Source organism: Erpetoichthys calabaricus, chromosome 2, assembly GCF_900747795.2.
Source record: "Erpetoichthys calabaricus chromosome 2, fErpCal1.3, whole genome shotgun sequence".
Taxonomy (NCBI): domain Eukaryota; kingdom Metazoa; phylum Chordata; class Cladistia; order Polypteriformes; family Polypteridae; genus Erpetoichthys; species Erpetoichthys calabaricus.
The window spans coordinates 109478504-109494985 of record NC_041395.2 but is presented as its reverse complement, the minus strand read 5'-3'; the positions used below and the strand labels follow the sequence as shown (position 1 = coordinate 109494985).

The 16482-nt window shown below is 38.7% G+C and overlaps 1 protein-coding gene across 23 annotated transcripts in view; it reads left to right on the top strand.

Annotated features, from left to right (window-relative positions):
- LOC114645325 (uncharacterized) overlaps nucleotides 1-16482 on the top strand; it is a 239951-nt gene that overhangs the window by 115762 nt on the left and 107707 nt on the right. For 15 of the 23 annotated variants that reach the window (XR_007934090.1, XR_007934089.1, XM_051922686.1 and 12 more), the window contains exons 7-9: nucleotides 7742-7946; nucleotides 10018-10083; nucleotides 13529-13637. Coding sequence is in view for 17 of the 23 variants with exons in the window: in XM_051922686.1 (XP_051778646.1) it covers nucleotides 7742-7946; nucleotides 10018-10083; nucleotides 13529-13637 (380 nt within the window). In the remaining 6 variants the exon portion in view is untranslated. Of the gene's footprint in view, nucleotides 1-7741; nucleotides 7947-10017; nucleotides 10084-10162; nucleotides 10217-13524; nucleotides 13638-16482 lie in introns of all 23 variants that reach the window. The other 8 variants (XR_007934093.1, XR_007934091.1, XM_051922685.1 and 5 more) reach the window with 5 other exon arrangements.

The following is a 16482-nucleotide window of genomic DNA, read 5'->3' as shown; positions in this document are numbered from 1 at the left end:
AATTATCAGTGTGGTCGAAGGTTCGAAACAACAGCAGACAAACACAAATTCAAACAAACAACTTCTTTTATTATTTCTTGATCTTTCTTGGTGAGCAGAGACCCGCTGCAGAATGCTGACAGTTTGTCACTGACAGCATCCACGTCACAGGAGGCCTTTTGCGGTTTTCCAAACCGGCTTTTATTTCCTTTTAAGCACGTACACATAGTTATCTCATTTTTGCACCTTTACAAGTAGCCTTTCCTTAGAAGTGGAATGAACTTCTGCTTTTCCTAACTAGGACAGGGTGCGGTCCCTAGAAAGCTGATCCACCCTTTATTTATTTCTTTTATTAATCTTATGGCTATTTTATATAATTAGGCTCTAATGCTTAATATCCTTAACTTTCCTTCATCACAATCTCAATGCATTTCATATAATTTAACACACAGAACTCTTATACTTGCAAATACAATATACATATACACTTTCTTATATATATTTTTATACACTCAAATACACACAGATAATAATCACCAAGGCGTTTTCTTTAGACTTGTTTACCCAAATATTCATTGCACTAAGGCGTAGTCCCCAAATCTTCTTCCCCTCCCTTGGACTGGGTTAAAAGCCCTCAGCCCAAGATTATTTGTTCAACTTTTATTTAATACATTGATTCACATTTTTATTATTCCACATTCCCCCCTTTTTGAACAAAGAATAGTTCAAACCAAACAATCTTGATCGAGAGTGGTCTGAGAACATGATCTAGATTGGGAAAGAAGATTCATGTGTTCTGTGTGGAGGAAATAGGCTTTTGTCATAGAGGCAGAAAAAAGCTTTTGGATAAAATGACGAATTAATGGAATAAGATAACAGCAAACCAAAAGAATAATAGCTAAAGCAACTAAAAGGGAAACAAAAATGGATTTGAACCATTGGCCCCAAGAGCCAAATGTGGATATAAACCACTCATCAAGAGGGGTATCAATGCCTGAGTTTTCAGCCAATTCCAGGGAGAGAGCAGTCAGACCAGCGAGGGCACGGGTGATAGAGCCATCAGGGGCAGTATTATTTGGAATGTACGTGCAGCAAGCATCTCCAAACATAGCACACACACCACCTTTTTCGGCTAGAAGCATATCTAGTGCTAGGCGATTTTGCCAGGTCATAAGAGAGGTTTTATCTAATTGCTCATGTATTCCTTCAACAGCTTCTTTAGTAAAATTTAGAAAACGCTGTTGGTTGTAATATAAATAATTTATCCAATCCACATTTTTATTTATGGTGATTATGGGAAAAAGAGATTCAAAACCAGCAGCTACTTGATCTCTGGCTTTGAATTTGTTAGGAACACCTCTAGGCACACCTATTGAGTCAATATACACACCTGGACCATGTAATGAGAAATTTGCAAATGATGTTAAGGATCTGCGAATACGATGGGGATGGGGAGAGGATGGAAGTTGTTGGCCATTTAAAGGAAGGAGACGAAAGGGCATGACCAATTGTATAGGGGTACAGGTACCAGTCCATTCAGGTGGGAGGATGTCCAGTAATTTAGATCTTCGGCACATCCACCAAACATCAGCACGGGGCGGTGACGTGGGAGATAAACCAACTAATGGAAATGTTATTGGGAAGAGGGATAAATCAGTAATAGAGTCAAGAGTGCCATTTCTTGCAATGTGAGGCGTGTATCCAGGCAGGCAGTCCTTCGACCTTAACCGCATGTGGTGTAGATAGCAGCACTTGGAATGGTCCCCTCCAACGAGGCTGATGCCAGTGCTTCCTTCGAGTATCTCTAACCAGGATCCAGGTTCCCAGAGGAATCAGGGAGTCCTTTGATGGAGGAGTGGTTCTCCAGGCCTGATTAACCTGCTCGTGGACTTCCTTCAGGGAGGCTCGGAGACCTGTAAGACTGGAGAGAAGATCATTGTCCACAGTATGCAGATTGACATTACCAATGACCATGCCAACAGGCATGGGCCATCCGGTCAGAATTTCGAATGGCGACAGCCCTAATTGTCGGTGTATCCTCCCTCTTAATCCCATCAAGGCCAGGGGTAAAGCATCTGGCCAGGTTAAATTTGTCTGCTCACAGATTTTTGCCAGTTTAGATTTTAGGGTGCCGTTGCACCTCTCTACAATACCTCCACTTTGGGGATGGTACTTGCAGTAATGATGTACATTTATCTGGAGCCAAGTGGTCAATTCATTTATTACAGAGTTCACAAAATGACTACCATTATCAGTCTGCAATTTTTGTGGTATTCCCCATCTTGGAATGATTTCTTTTATTAAGGTTTTTGCCACAGTTTTGGCATCTGCATGTTTGGAAGGGAAAGCTTCCACCCATCGGGAGAACACATCAACAATTACCAAACAGTATCGGTACCCTTTTGATGGTGTCAGTTCAATGAAGTCCATTTGGAGATGTTCGAATGGACCCATTGGGTTAGGTGTGACGGCAGGACTTACCTGGGTACCCTTTCCTACATTAAATTTTTGACATAATGCACAGCGTCTGCAGAATTGCTCTGCATATGTAGAGAAGCCTACAGCTTCCCAATGTCTCTCGACATCTTGAACCATTGCATCCTTTCCAGCGTGGTCCAGGCCATGTGCGACTTTTGCCATACCTGGAAAAGAAGCCTTTGGGAGGAAAGGTTTGTTATTTTGCTTATGGGTCCAGACCCCATTAGAGAGGGATCCTTCTTTGAACCATTTTCTCTTTTCTCTGTCCGTGGCTGCGCTCTGTAAAGAGATAATTTGATTATCAGGGTCTTTGTCATCTTTCTGTAAAAATAAAGAGATTGGTGTGTTATTATAAGCAGCCTGTTTAGCAAAGTGATCAGCTAATTCGTTTCCTTTGCTAACAGGGTCCTGTTTCCCAGTATGGGCCTGGCATTTCACTATTGCTAGCTTAGATGGTTTGGTTATGGCTTCTAAGAGGGATTCTACTAATTTTTGGTGTTGGATAGGTTTGCCAGTACTGGTCTTAAATCCCCTCAATTTCCATAATGCTCCATGATCATGGCAGACTCCAAAGGCATACCTGGAATCAGTATAGATTGTTATGACTTTTCCTTCTGACAACTGACAAGCTCGGGTAAGAGCTATTAATTCAGCTGCTTGTGCACTAAAACTTGAAGAAATTCGGTTTGCTTCCAGCAGGTGGTCACCTTTGACCACTGCATAGCTGGTTGAGGGTGTTCCATTTTCCAATCGTAAGGAACATCCATCCACAAAAATTATCTCCCCAATTTCTAAGGGTGTTTCCTGCAGGTCTGGTCTGGGTTTTAAGACTTTAGTTATTTCGTCATGACAGTTGTGGGGTTCCCCCTCTTCTTCAGTTGGAAGAAGAGTAGCTGGATTTAAGGTGGTGCACCTTTCAATTGTGACATTTGACAGGGTACAGAGTACATTTTGATAGTGTATTGCCCTAGCAGTAGTGAGATGTGAGGTTTTAGCCTGTACTAAAATGGAGTGTACGGCGTGAGGCACCTTTACTGTTAGGGGGCTCATGAGCACTATATCTGTACTGGCTAGCACAGCTTCTGTTGTGGCTGCTACTGCTCTGAGACAAGTTGGAAGTCCTGTAGCCACTGGATCCAATTTTTTCGAAAAATAGGCTATTGGCCTTTGTTTGTCCCCGTGCAATTGTGTTAGAACTGCATTCATGTATCCCCCCTTTTCGTCCACGAACAAAGTGAATGGACGAGAATAGTCAGGGAGACCCAAAGCTGGGGCAGAAATCAGTGCGCTCTTTAAATCACTAAGAGCCTTATCAGCCTGCTCATTCCACTGTATGCGACCAGAAAGAGGAAGGTCAGCAGTGTTAGCTAGATTTTGTAAAGGCTGTGCTCTTTCAGAGAAATTTAAAATCCATTGTCGACAATAACCTAAAATGCCCAATACAGACATAACCTGTTGTTTTGTGACCGGTCTGGGCAAGTTTTGGATGGTGGTTATGCGGTCTTTTGACAGAGCTCTGGTACCACACGTGATGTCATGACCCAAGTACTTGACAGTGGTCTGAACTAACTGCAGTTTGGCCTTAGAGACCCTGTGCCCATTTTCAGCAAGATACTTGAGCAGTGATTCTGTATCTTGTGTGCATGCTTTCTCTGTTTCGCTACAGAGTAATAAATCGTCGACGTACTGTATCAATGCACTTTCCCTGTCAGGCCAGAAGCCTTCCAGGTTCTGAGCAAGCGCTTGGCCATATACACAAGGAGCCTCTGTATAACCTTGTGGCATAACGGTCCATGTCCAACGGCGGTTTTGAAAAGTAAAAGCAAACCAAAACTGAGAATCAGGATGTACAGGAATAGAAAAGAAAGCATTTGCTAAGTCAATTACTGAGAAATAACGAGCTGTTGCAGGAATTGTAGAAAGTATAGTGGAAGGATTAGGGACAATCGGTGCCCTAGGAAAAATAGCAGAATTAACTTGTCTGAGATCTTGGACAAAGCGCCAAGAGCCATCAGCTTTCTTTACTGGTAGAATAGGAGAGTTTACAGGAGAATATTTGATAGGAATTATAGCCCCCCTTTCAACAAGCTCTTTATGCACAGCTGCAATTCCCAGTTCGGCCTCGGGAGAAAGAGGATATTGCGCACGGCGAGGACGGAAGGATGATTTTGGAAAAACAACCAGAGGTTCACAATTTATGATCCTGCCAAAATCGTTTTTTCCCTGAGACCATAGGGTGTCAGGAATTGAAGAAAGCCATGGGAAAAAATCAGTTTGTAGAGAGCATAGAGAAACAGATGGTTGACAGAGGGAACGAACGACCGGCACCTTTGTTATCAGATGGTCTGGAGTGTCAAAAATGCCTGGAGCGACGTATAGCCAATCAGTCCTATTTAGACATTGCTCGACCCATTCCCCAATTTCGACCCATCGAACGGTGTTAGATTTGGCCAAAGACATATGGGGGACTGAACCCCCTAAATAGAAAATGCTTTGTGAATATGTGAGGTGAACTGAAGCAGCAGCTTTAGTAGATGAAATAAAAATGCAAGGAATATGAAGGGTCTCGGGGCAAATACCTGAAGAGAGAAAAGATTCTAACCAAGGTGTGTCTACTTCAGTGGGGAAATATTGGGCAGTACAGTGTAGGGTGTCGGGGACCTGTAAGTGGGGATAAAGGCATGAGGGAAAAGAGTGCAGGGCTTTAAGGAGAAGAGTGTGTGGGGAGATGTCTGGGGTCCAGGCTGCAAAAGAGGGTTTGGGGTGTGGGGAGATTTGGCACAGGAGCTTAGGAGTGGAGCAGTAAAATCCTTGTTCTGTCAGTGAGATTGAGACTGACAGTTTAGTCATGAGGTCTCTTCCTAGTAGATTGACAGGGCACAGATGATTTAACAGGAAGCGATGAGTTAATGAAGAGCTGTCCGTGCTGAGTTGCACTTTCAGAGGTTTTGAAACTAGTAAAGTGTGTGGCTGTCCTGAAGCAGTGAGAATTCTTACAGTGTCCTTCGAGGCAGGAACCTCCAGCAGTGACAAAGTGGAGCGTGTGGCCCCCGTGTCCACAAGAAAGACAGTTTCCTTGCCATTTACTATCAAAGTCAGTAAAGGATCTGTGTCAGCATGACGGGTAAGCATTTTTATTATTCCACATCAGTCATCCGTTATCTCTGCATCACCAATTCCTGTGAAAGCCATGCTGCAGACTTCTTTGAGCATTTGTTCAGTCTGTTCCATAAGGATTACTCATTCACTAGAAAAGATGAGCAATACATGTTGTCTTGTTGGTTCCTCAGTCATAAGTGAATGTCGCAGCATCTGTCCTGTTTACACACTTTATGTGTACTGATATAAGAAAGGTCCTCCTGGAGATGTAAATGTTTGAAAGCAACTTTATTGTAAGGACTGTTTGAATGCAGAATCAGTGCCTACTTTCTTTATAATAAGCATCTGGATGACATGACAGACCGACAGATAAGACAGGCACAACAAAATATTTAAACCAAAGAAAAGCGGTGTTTTTGTCAAACAAAAAATAAACAATAAAAAATAAAGCAAATTTGTTCTGTCTTTTGTTAGAAATTTTACGCAGGACAAACTTTATAAAATATACACTGAACATACTCTCATGAGGCAGAGACAGTGAGAACAGCACTAAATTACAGTATAGTATATATGACAAACACAAAAGACAGTTGATTATATATTGTAACAAATTGATAAAATTAGCACTGTTGTTCTTGCCTAGCGTTATTGGCCATTGCCATTCATTGATAAGAGACAAGGAAAGAATATTCCAATATCACGTCCCTTCAGTATGTTGGATTTAAACATTTGGTTGGTGCTGAAAATCATGGTGATGTTATGCAGTAAATCCTATCACCTATCACATCACTCCTATTGGATGGCAGTGACAGTACATGGCATAAACCATTACTTCAGTAGAAAAGAACTTGGATTAATTTACCAAAAGACCCTATTAGGCATAAAACATTGTTAATTTGCTGTGGAATTCTTGCTCCAACTTCCTAGAACCCTGAACAGGAAAAAGAGGATTTTGAAAATCTGCACAAATGTAACTATGTACAATAATCACCAACTACTCTGTAATAAATAGTTATATTTTAAGTATCTGTGGAATTGATTTCTTGGGAGTTTTGCCATGGTTATATTATTTCTCATTTAAATAAATAATTTACATAATTTACAAAATCTATACTTCATTACTGCATACTGTCAAAAATGTAACCCCTGAAGTCATAGCACAAGTCAAAATCTAAGTGAATTTTTGCATATTATCTGTTGAAATGGATGTACAGTAATCCCTCCTCCATCGCGGGGGTTGCGTTCCAGAGCCACCCGCGAAATAAGAAAATCCGTGAAGTAGAAACCATATGTTTATATGGTTATTTTTATATTGTCATGCTTGGGTCACAGATTTGCGCAGAAACACAGGAGGTTGTAGAGAGACAGGAACGTTATTCAAACACTGCAAACAAACATTTGTCTCTTTTTCAAAAGTTTAAACTGTGCTCCATGACAAGACAGAGATGACAGTTCTGTCTCACAATTAAAAGAATGCAAACATATCTTCCTCTTCAAAGGAGCAAACAAATCAATAGTGCTGTTTAGCTTTTAAGTATGCGAAGCACCGCGGCACAAAGCTGTTGAAGGCGGCAGCTCACACCCCCTCCGTCAGGAGCAGAGATAGAGAGAGATAGAGAGAGACAGATAAAAAAAATCAATACGTGCCCTTCGTGCTTTTAAGTATGCGAAGCACCGTTCAGCATGTCGTTTCAGGAAGCAGCTGCACAAAAGATAGCAAACGTGAAGATAATCTTTCAGCATTTTTAGACGAGCGTCCGTATCGTCTAGGTGTGCGAACAGCCCCCCTGCTCACACCCCCCTACGTCAGCGCAAGAGAGAGAGAGAAAGTAAGTTGGGTAGCTTCTCAGCCATCTGCCAATAGCGTCCCTTGTATGAAATCAACTGGGCAAACCAACTGAGGAAGCATGTACCAGAAATTAAAAGACCCATTGTCCGCAGAAACCCGCGAAGCAGCGAAAAATCCGCGATATATATTTAAATATGCTTACATATAAAATCCGCAATGGAGTGAAGCCGCGAAAGGCGAAGCGCGATATAGCGAGGGATTACTGTACAGTATTTAATTTATTATTACAAACGTGGAGTTAATTTGAATAGTGGAGATCTTGTAAAATCTGTGATTTTTTTTTTATTCAATTGTCCTATGGTTATTTTAAAATTTATCATTTGTGCTTTGTTCCAGGAGTCCACACCTCTCCCTACTCCTGAGACCCCTCCTGTCATAAGTGGCGAAGAACATGCTACTGATGAAGAAAAGCTTGCGTCTTCAGTCACAAACCAGAAATGCACTTATTCACATGAATATGGATCAGATAATGAAGATTATCCTCAAACTCCTGATCTTTCCGCTTTTGTAAACAAAATGAATCTGAATTCTCCTTCAGAAGGTAAGCAGTTTAATGATACTTCAATTTACAGTATAAGGAAAGAATCATTAAAATATATTAATCTAATTTTATTTAGTATATTTTATACTAGTTTTTTTTGCCCAGGTATAAATATACAGCAGAAAACTGTCTTTTGGAAATTTAACATGACTAAACACAACCCATGATGAGACAAGAAGATCTACTTTTAAAAAAAGTGATACAATGAAACTTTTATCCAAATGATTTGAGAAGAAATCACTGTACATACCTGTGGTCTATGTATTTGTTTTTAAACTTTGTGCATGCTGAAGGCGTCATCTCATTCTCTCCAGCACACTCCTGCTGCCTGATGGGAATTGTAGTCTCTGTGTTGTCGCTGGTTTTTGGGTCGTCTGTCTTTCATTATAATCCTTCTACCTGATATGACATGGAGCCTATATATTAAGTTGGACCAAAGGCAACTTACATGCAAAATTTTGTGAAAGTCGATTCGACATTTTTTGTGCAACCAAATAGATATACAAACAGCCTACAATTATAAGACAGTTACTTTATTTCTTTTGTATACTTACAATACCAGTAGTGTGCTATATATTCTGCATAAGCGTATATATTTTGAAATTATCTTCTTTTTTACATTTAGGTCACATATCATAAAATCACACAGAGCAAATTTTAGGCTGTTAGCAGAAATAATTTACAAGTTTTGCTAGACAATTTTCACATATTGTTATTACCTCACAGTGCATAAGTTCTTTTTTTAGGGGACTGTTTTTTCTAGAATCTCATAAAAAGAAAGTTCAGTTGAATTGGTATTGTAGATCTGAAGTTGTTTTTAATGATCCTAAACATTAACAGAAATAGATTTTTTTTGTTATGGCATGGCACTGAAATCTATCACATTCATATAAATGATTATCTTTCTTCTTGTCTTTATGGCACAATACAAGGGTATCACGTTACATTGTACCACAATGTTCCCATGAATAATGTCACAGTTAAATATTATCAGGCAGAACTTGGTAGCTGTCATTTTTTAAGTGGCAAGCCTCAAACTCAATTGGATTTATAATTAAATACAGGATATGTAATTTCACGAATAGCAGTGATACTTATCTAACTTATTGGAATCATCTTTAAACATGCTGAGCAACACAGTGAGTGCCATCAATGGAACAAATTTCAAAACAGATTAAAAAAAGATGGCAAAAACAAATATTTTTACATTTTCTTTATTCAAAGATTCATACCAAATAGCCCAAAAACTCTAAGACCTAATAGTACATGTTTCCCATAAAATTTAATATAATCATTATAAGGTGTTATAAATGCAGTGATACAGTAAAAAGAGGCAAGTCTTTGCTCATTTTCTCGTTAGCAATGAGAAACTTTCGCTTTTTAAACATATTTCTTATACATGCCATTACACAAAGATCCACTGCATATGATGTTCAAGTGAAAGTTTCTGTTGGTCTAAGAGCCATTTTCTAGGTTCGTCCAGGTTGGCTGGCTACCCACCAAATGTTGAGTGTACTGGAGCAGACGTTTTAACTTCTGATGCCAACCTCCTTTAGTCACCCTTTATTGCATACAAGGGGGTTAGAGAACTTATTGTAACAACTGGTCACAGAAGTAAAGTAAAAAAATAATGATGACAGTGTGAAATTTCAGAGTGAATCACTCATTATGTGTAGAAAAGTGTAGGTATGAATCATTAAATTCAACTTAGAGGTTAGTGAATTTTTTTTAGGTTAATAAACGGTGAAAACGTTTTGCCATGGGAAACTCTTCTTTGGAATGAATTAGATGACTGAAGTGCTACAACAATAAAATAAAAAAGCAATAATGATTTACCAAGGCATCAACTTGGTACAGTGGGCAGCACTAGACCTCAGTTTAAATGCCAAGTGGGGCCCAATTCAGCGTTCTCTGCTGACTTGCATCTTACAAGGTCGTGGAATATTGCATGGCTGAAGAAGGACTGTTTTTTGCAATTTTATATCGGTTGTAAGAGACATTGCTATACTGGTTTGCGAATAAGTTCCTTGAATTAATATTTTGATGCACTTTATTCAATTTTTATTAACAGTGCAAAGTTATAATCCCTACTATGAAATCAAGCATATGGAGGAACCCGGTTCACCTTTATCAGTAAGTATGAAGTTAACTGTTTTTTTCCCCTTCATCTTCAGTCAAACATGCCTTCTCTTTTCTTGTCTTTGTCTCCTGTGCAGATAAAAAGATCAACATTAAAACCCAATGAGGATAACTCAAGGATGCAGAGGCAAGTGATTGCCTGTGCAACTAAAATGATTCTATCAAAATGAAACATCATCCAATCTCGCCTCCCTCCACATCACTACCTGAGGTCACTTTACTGAGTTGGTCACGTAGGCTGATAGCTGCAATGAAACCAGTCCTGACAAAGGGGTTAAAAACAGTATGATTCTCATCATTCATTTTTATGAACAGCAAGCCACAAAGACACAATAACACACTGTTAATTTCACACTCATAGTATTCTGACTACCTGCATATTTGCTTTGTCAGTTATCAGTAATAAGTGTTTTAAGTCTGTAACATTGTTTTAAGAAATAAAATACAAATATTCAGCAAAGGTAATTACAGAAATATCAGTCCTTTTTTAAAGAAGGGCTTTGTCTAGAAGATAAACAATTCATAAGTTCTGACAACTGGTGTTAAAGCTGCTTCATTACTAACATGAAAGCTTTAACTCCATTATCACCTTACTTTTAATTGACATAATAGCTTAATTTCCTTTTTCCCTTCATCTTTATAGGCATTCAAGCCCTGAATGATTTAAAGTGAAGACCTTCTCATGTTCATATATACAAAATTTCAGTTAAACTTGATTTATGACTTGAAAGGGTAAAACATTAGTACAAACTGCATTGCATTATTTTACTTAACCTACAGCATGTAGATACGTGACCTTCTGTTTGTTCCCATGTTCATGGATTTTGTAGCACACTTGACTTTATATTCTTGACCACATACAGCAAGCTTGATTTTTCCATGTAAAACACAATAACTGTAAATGTTGCATGGCATTCCATAATACTTCTATCTTTATGAAAATATAATAATTTAACCATATACTGTATGCCACATGCCTAACACAGTACTTATTGCCAATGCCTCACAGTTCTGGCTTCAAATTCTGCACATAAGACCACTTCTTTGTGGAATTTGCTTGTTCACCCCTTTCCACTTGCCATTTTCTCCTATACTTCAGCTTTCCTCTCGCAACCCAAAGAAGTGCGTGTTTAGTTAACTGGCAACAATAAATTGACTCTTTTAACGGTGTACTTATGTGCCCTTAACCTGGCGAATCCAGTCCACTTGACCTTGTGTTGGTGAAATTATAATCGGAAAATGAATGAATGGTATATAATGTTTACCAGCAATGTTTAAGAGCAATTGATAATATGGAAGACAAACCACTGAAAACATTTTATTGATAGATGGGATTACTTTATTAATCCCAAGGGGAAATTCACATACTCCAGCAGCAGCATACTGATAAAGAAAATATTAAATTAAAGAGTGATAACAATGCAGATATACAGACATACAATAACTTTGTATAATTTTAACGTTTACCCCCCCCCCCCCCCCCCCCCCCCCGGGTGGAATTGAACAGTTGCATAGTGTGGGGGAGGTACGATCTCCTCTGTCTGTCAGTGGAGCAGGACATTGACAGCAGTCTGTCGCTGAAGCTGCGTCTCTGTCTGGAGATGATACTGTTCAGTTGTATCAGTTGAACCATTTGTTTTCTATATATACTGTAGTTATACTGTATATATTGCTTATCTTACATGAAGAGTGAGACATGTGTATACTTTTTCAGACCAGTTGCATTTCTGTGAAGCACATTTTTTCAAATTTCCAAATAAGATTTATTTTAAAATTATTGCATAAACTAATATGGCCAATGAGAAGTGATGGTTCACGAGAATATCATAGAACACACTTGGTATATTCCAAATTTTAGGACTTTTCATCAGACACAGTAAAAAGCAAACATAAAATTGCCAAATAAAGTAATAAATAATAATAAGCACCTACCAGCAAAGATTTTTCACCTCCTACTAACCCATCACACTTGTATAAGATTAATAGCTTTCAGTTACATACCCTTGGAAGACTCTACTAACTAGTAACTAATAACTAGTAACTCTTGGAAATATTGCTTGTCAATTAATATTTTATATTGATTGAAACCATCTTTGTCCTAACAGGTTTTCTTGAAATATTAGTGACATATTTTCTTGGAATCTGTCAATTCTCTTTTACATGTATAACAATTAGTACATTTATATTTCAAAACCCATCTATCCATCCTAGCCTCTCCTGGATAACTGCACTTCTCACCCTATCTCAAAGTGAGAGCCCAGCCACCCTGTGGAGAAAGCTTATTTCGACTGCTTGTGCCAGCGATCTTGTCCTGTCAATTGTTACCTAAACCTCATGACCATAGGTGAGGGTAGGAACATAGATTGACTGGTAAATCAAGAGATTTGCCTTCTGGCTTATCTTCTTCTTCACCATTACAGATCATTATAGCGGCCACATAACTGTTCTCGTCACCATAGTCCTTCTGTCAATCTCCCCATCCCTTTTCTCCTCTCTCATGAACAAAACCCTGAGATAAATAAACTCCTCCACCTGATGCAGTAACTCATCTTCCACTTGGAAAAGACAATTCACATTTTCCTACTGAGGAAACTCAATCACAAACCCTCCCAGTGCATGCTGGAGTTCACAGCATGATGAAGCAAACAAAACCACATTGTCTGAAGAAACCAGTGACGCAATTCTAAGGGCAGTCTCCTATCCCCAGCTTCACCTTCATACTCTGTCCATAAAAACCACAAACAGACAAAGCACAGCCCTGGTGGAGTTCAATACCTACTGAGAATGGGGCTGGGTTTTTCTGATTATGTGGACACAGCTTTCACTGTGATTATACAGGTACCAAATAGCCCTTATTAGAGGACCCAGCCAAGCACTCACCACAGAATTCCTCAAGAAACATGGTCATACACCTTATCTAAGTCCACAAAACACATGTGGACTGTTGGATGTACTCCCATGCACCCTCCATGATCCTCATGAGGGTGAAAGCTGGTCCACTGTTCAAATGTCTGGACAGAATCCACACTGGTCCTCCTAGATATGAGGTTACACGACTGGCCAGAGGATATACGGTAGTCATCAATCAACTGTCCCTGCATATCTTTGGGATATGAGAGGAAACTGAGCCCCTGGAGGAAAAAAAAAACATGGAAACAGGGTACTTATGCAAAGCACTCCTAGATTGTACCAGATCCTGGACTCAATTACAGACCCTTAGAGCTGTGAAACAGCAAACCTAATCACTTAAGTAACATGCTACAATTTTAATTCTTTCATTTCATTTACAACAGTTATTCATTGTCTAATAACAGTTTTAGAACATCACCTACATATTTGTCAATCATTTGTGTATATTGTAACTAATTTTGTGGTTCTTTCTTTCATCACGTTCTGCTTTCACAATGTTTCAATCAGCTTTTATCCTTCAATCCAACAGGAAGATCTATTGTCAGCCCAGAAGCAAGCATTGTACCTGAACCTTCATCCTAAAGATAGTCCTTCTAAAGCTTCACCAGTAATGACATATGACCCACCTTCAATATGCTCAGGGTATGTGGCAATATATGCTAAATCATCTGAATCTGCTTTGAAGGAAACTATTTCTTTGTTTCTTTTTTTCTTTCAGTTTTACTAAGCACACTGTTACAAACAGGGTTGTGCACCAATTTATACCAATTGTATATTAGTTTATTAGGATAGAATAAAGAACACCATTAAAATTCCTGACAGGCCACTTTGCTACTTCAAACCCATGTTCTGATGATGCATGAAAGCAACATTTTATTGAACATATAGAATAAATTTAGAATAGCAAAATTCTCAAAAGGACTCAAATTGTATAGAGTTTTTCTAACTTTGAATTTGCTATTACTAATGAGAAAAGAAACATCCAATTTATGCTTCTTCATAATAAGAATTGACTAGAGTTCTAGGTATAAATAATTGTATCTTGACTTTACAGAGAATGCTGTAATAAACTATTGAACAGGACGTTCAGTGGTAAAAACATTTTTTAAAGAAAGATTCAAGAAGAATGGCCAGGCTTACTGTATTCCAGCTAATAGACAGGTTACACATACTGTACTCAAAAAACAGCTCTTTATAGCAGTGGTGTGCAGAAAATGGTATGTCTTGAAGTGGTCCCACTCCTGTCAGTTAAGAATGACATGATGAGGCTACCAAAACTGGATGACTGAAGATAGGAAAAATGCCACCTAGCTTGATAAATCTTGATTTCTGCTGTGCCATATAGACAGCAGAGTGTGAGTTTGGCATAAACAGCAAGAATCCAGGTTTCCATCGTACCTTGTATCAATAGCACAGGCTGACAGTAGTGGTAGTGTAATTGTAGTATTGTTTGGCACACATTGGGCCAATTAGCACGTCACTGCAGGACTAAGTGTGTCAGTTGTACAGCCCTTTACGGCCACAGTCCACCCTTTCTCTTACGGATATTTCCAGCAGAATTACATGCCATGTCACAAAACATATCATGTCAAGCTTTTTCCACAAACATAACTGTGAGTTTAGTTTACACAATTGGCACTGATATTATTTATGTTATTTGACTGACACCTTTATCCATGGTGACTTGGAGACATAATTGGTTACATATGTTTTGTTTTTTCACTTGTAGCACAGGCAGGTGAAGTGACTTGCTCATTGTCACAGTTTTAGTAGTGGGATTTGAATCCACAACCTCAGGCTTTCAAGGCCAAAGCTTTAACCATTACGTCACACCACTGTCCCCAGATCTCAATCCAACAGAGCACCTTTGGGCTGAGGTGAAACAGGAGGATAGCATCATGAATGTGTGGATGAGAATCTGCAGAATTTGTGGGATGCTGTAACTTGGTAAATTCATAACTTTAAGAACTTAGGCTGTTCTGCAAGCAAAACGGCTTTCAGCCCAGTGCTAAATAGAGGAACCTAATATCATTGACATTGTATAATTCATGTTATAATACTGAAAAAAAATGGTTCTAAGATTCTTGCATGTTTCAATTTTTGATTTTTTGATTCAAGGGTGGAAGTATTCAAATATTTTGACTTGTAAATTATATTGCTCTTTCAAAGCTCCAAAATTCTGTTTTGTGCATTATAGTGGAGTAAGATATTAAGCAACTTTCCCATCGAAGCAACTTCTTCAAACACATTTCGGGCAAAATTAAGAATTAATCCATCAGAGTGACAGATCATCAGCTTAGTCACGTGAGGCACATTTTGCAGGTGGCGCAGATAGTTATGTTTCTGTTCAGGGAGATTATTCCTGTGTGCATCTTTGTATATGAAGTGTGCAGTCTTTCTTTATCTCTGCAAAAGGGAAGGTGCATTGATACAAGTTATGTAGAATTAGATATGTTTGTGGGCTAAGCAAGCAGAATAAAACTTTCATTAGAGAGAATTGGAGGCTGCATTTAACAATTTCATGTTCTTTTTATCTACAAGGACAGGGGGTTTGAGAATATTATAAAATTGTCCAGCAGACAGATCAGAAAACAAAAGGGACTATCATAGGCACGTTACAATACAGCAATTAATGCATCACTGCTGTTCCACCATATTAAACTAAAAATGTCTTCCATTCTCTACCCAATTATAAACTGCTTTTAGTGAATTGACTTGCCCAAATGCCCATTTCAAAACACCCTTTAAAAGGTTCTGTACTCTCATATGCTATATTTCTTTTGAGCTAACAGAGTGGCTCAATACCAGCAAATTTAGTTTCATCACTGTACACGTTTAGTTGGAGACAGCAAGTAATCCTTCATCCTGTGGGATTGGTTCTAGGATCAGCAATAACACTTAAGGTCCTATAAGTGCCAGGCATTACAGTCTCCTGGCTTCCATTGTCAGGTTGCACCTCTAAACTGTATTAAATGTATTTGCATTAAATAACCAAGTACCTAAAAGTTGTCTTTGGCTGCCTGTTCTTTATCATACTGGAAATGTTACGCATACTCTACTTCTGGAGACACTGTGTGCTAATTAAACGAGTAATGATTTTAAGACTGACACTTGTTCAGCTCGATAGATCTACCAAAACTCTCTATTCTGTTGTGTAAATAGATGAAGGTGAGTGATTATTATACAGGTTAGAAGTTTTTGAAACCTGTTGTGTTCTGTTAACTTCTTTGAATGCTGCTCTGGCGCTCTAATATGATTTTGGCTGCCTACCACTTCATTAAAAACTTGAGGAAGGCCTTTGAAAATTATTAATACTCAGACTAACTGCTTGACTGGAGATTTCCCAATCTTTCCCAATCTCTGGACTGAAATGTTTCTTCTGTCTCTTCTCCTTCTGCACTCTCTTCTTCTATGGCTAAATATTTATTGTTGTATTTCAGTTTTTTTTGTTCATAGTTAAATCTTTCATTTGTGTTTAATAAAAATT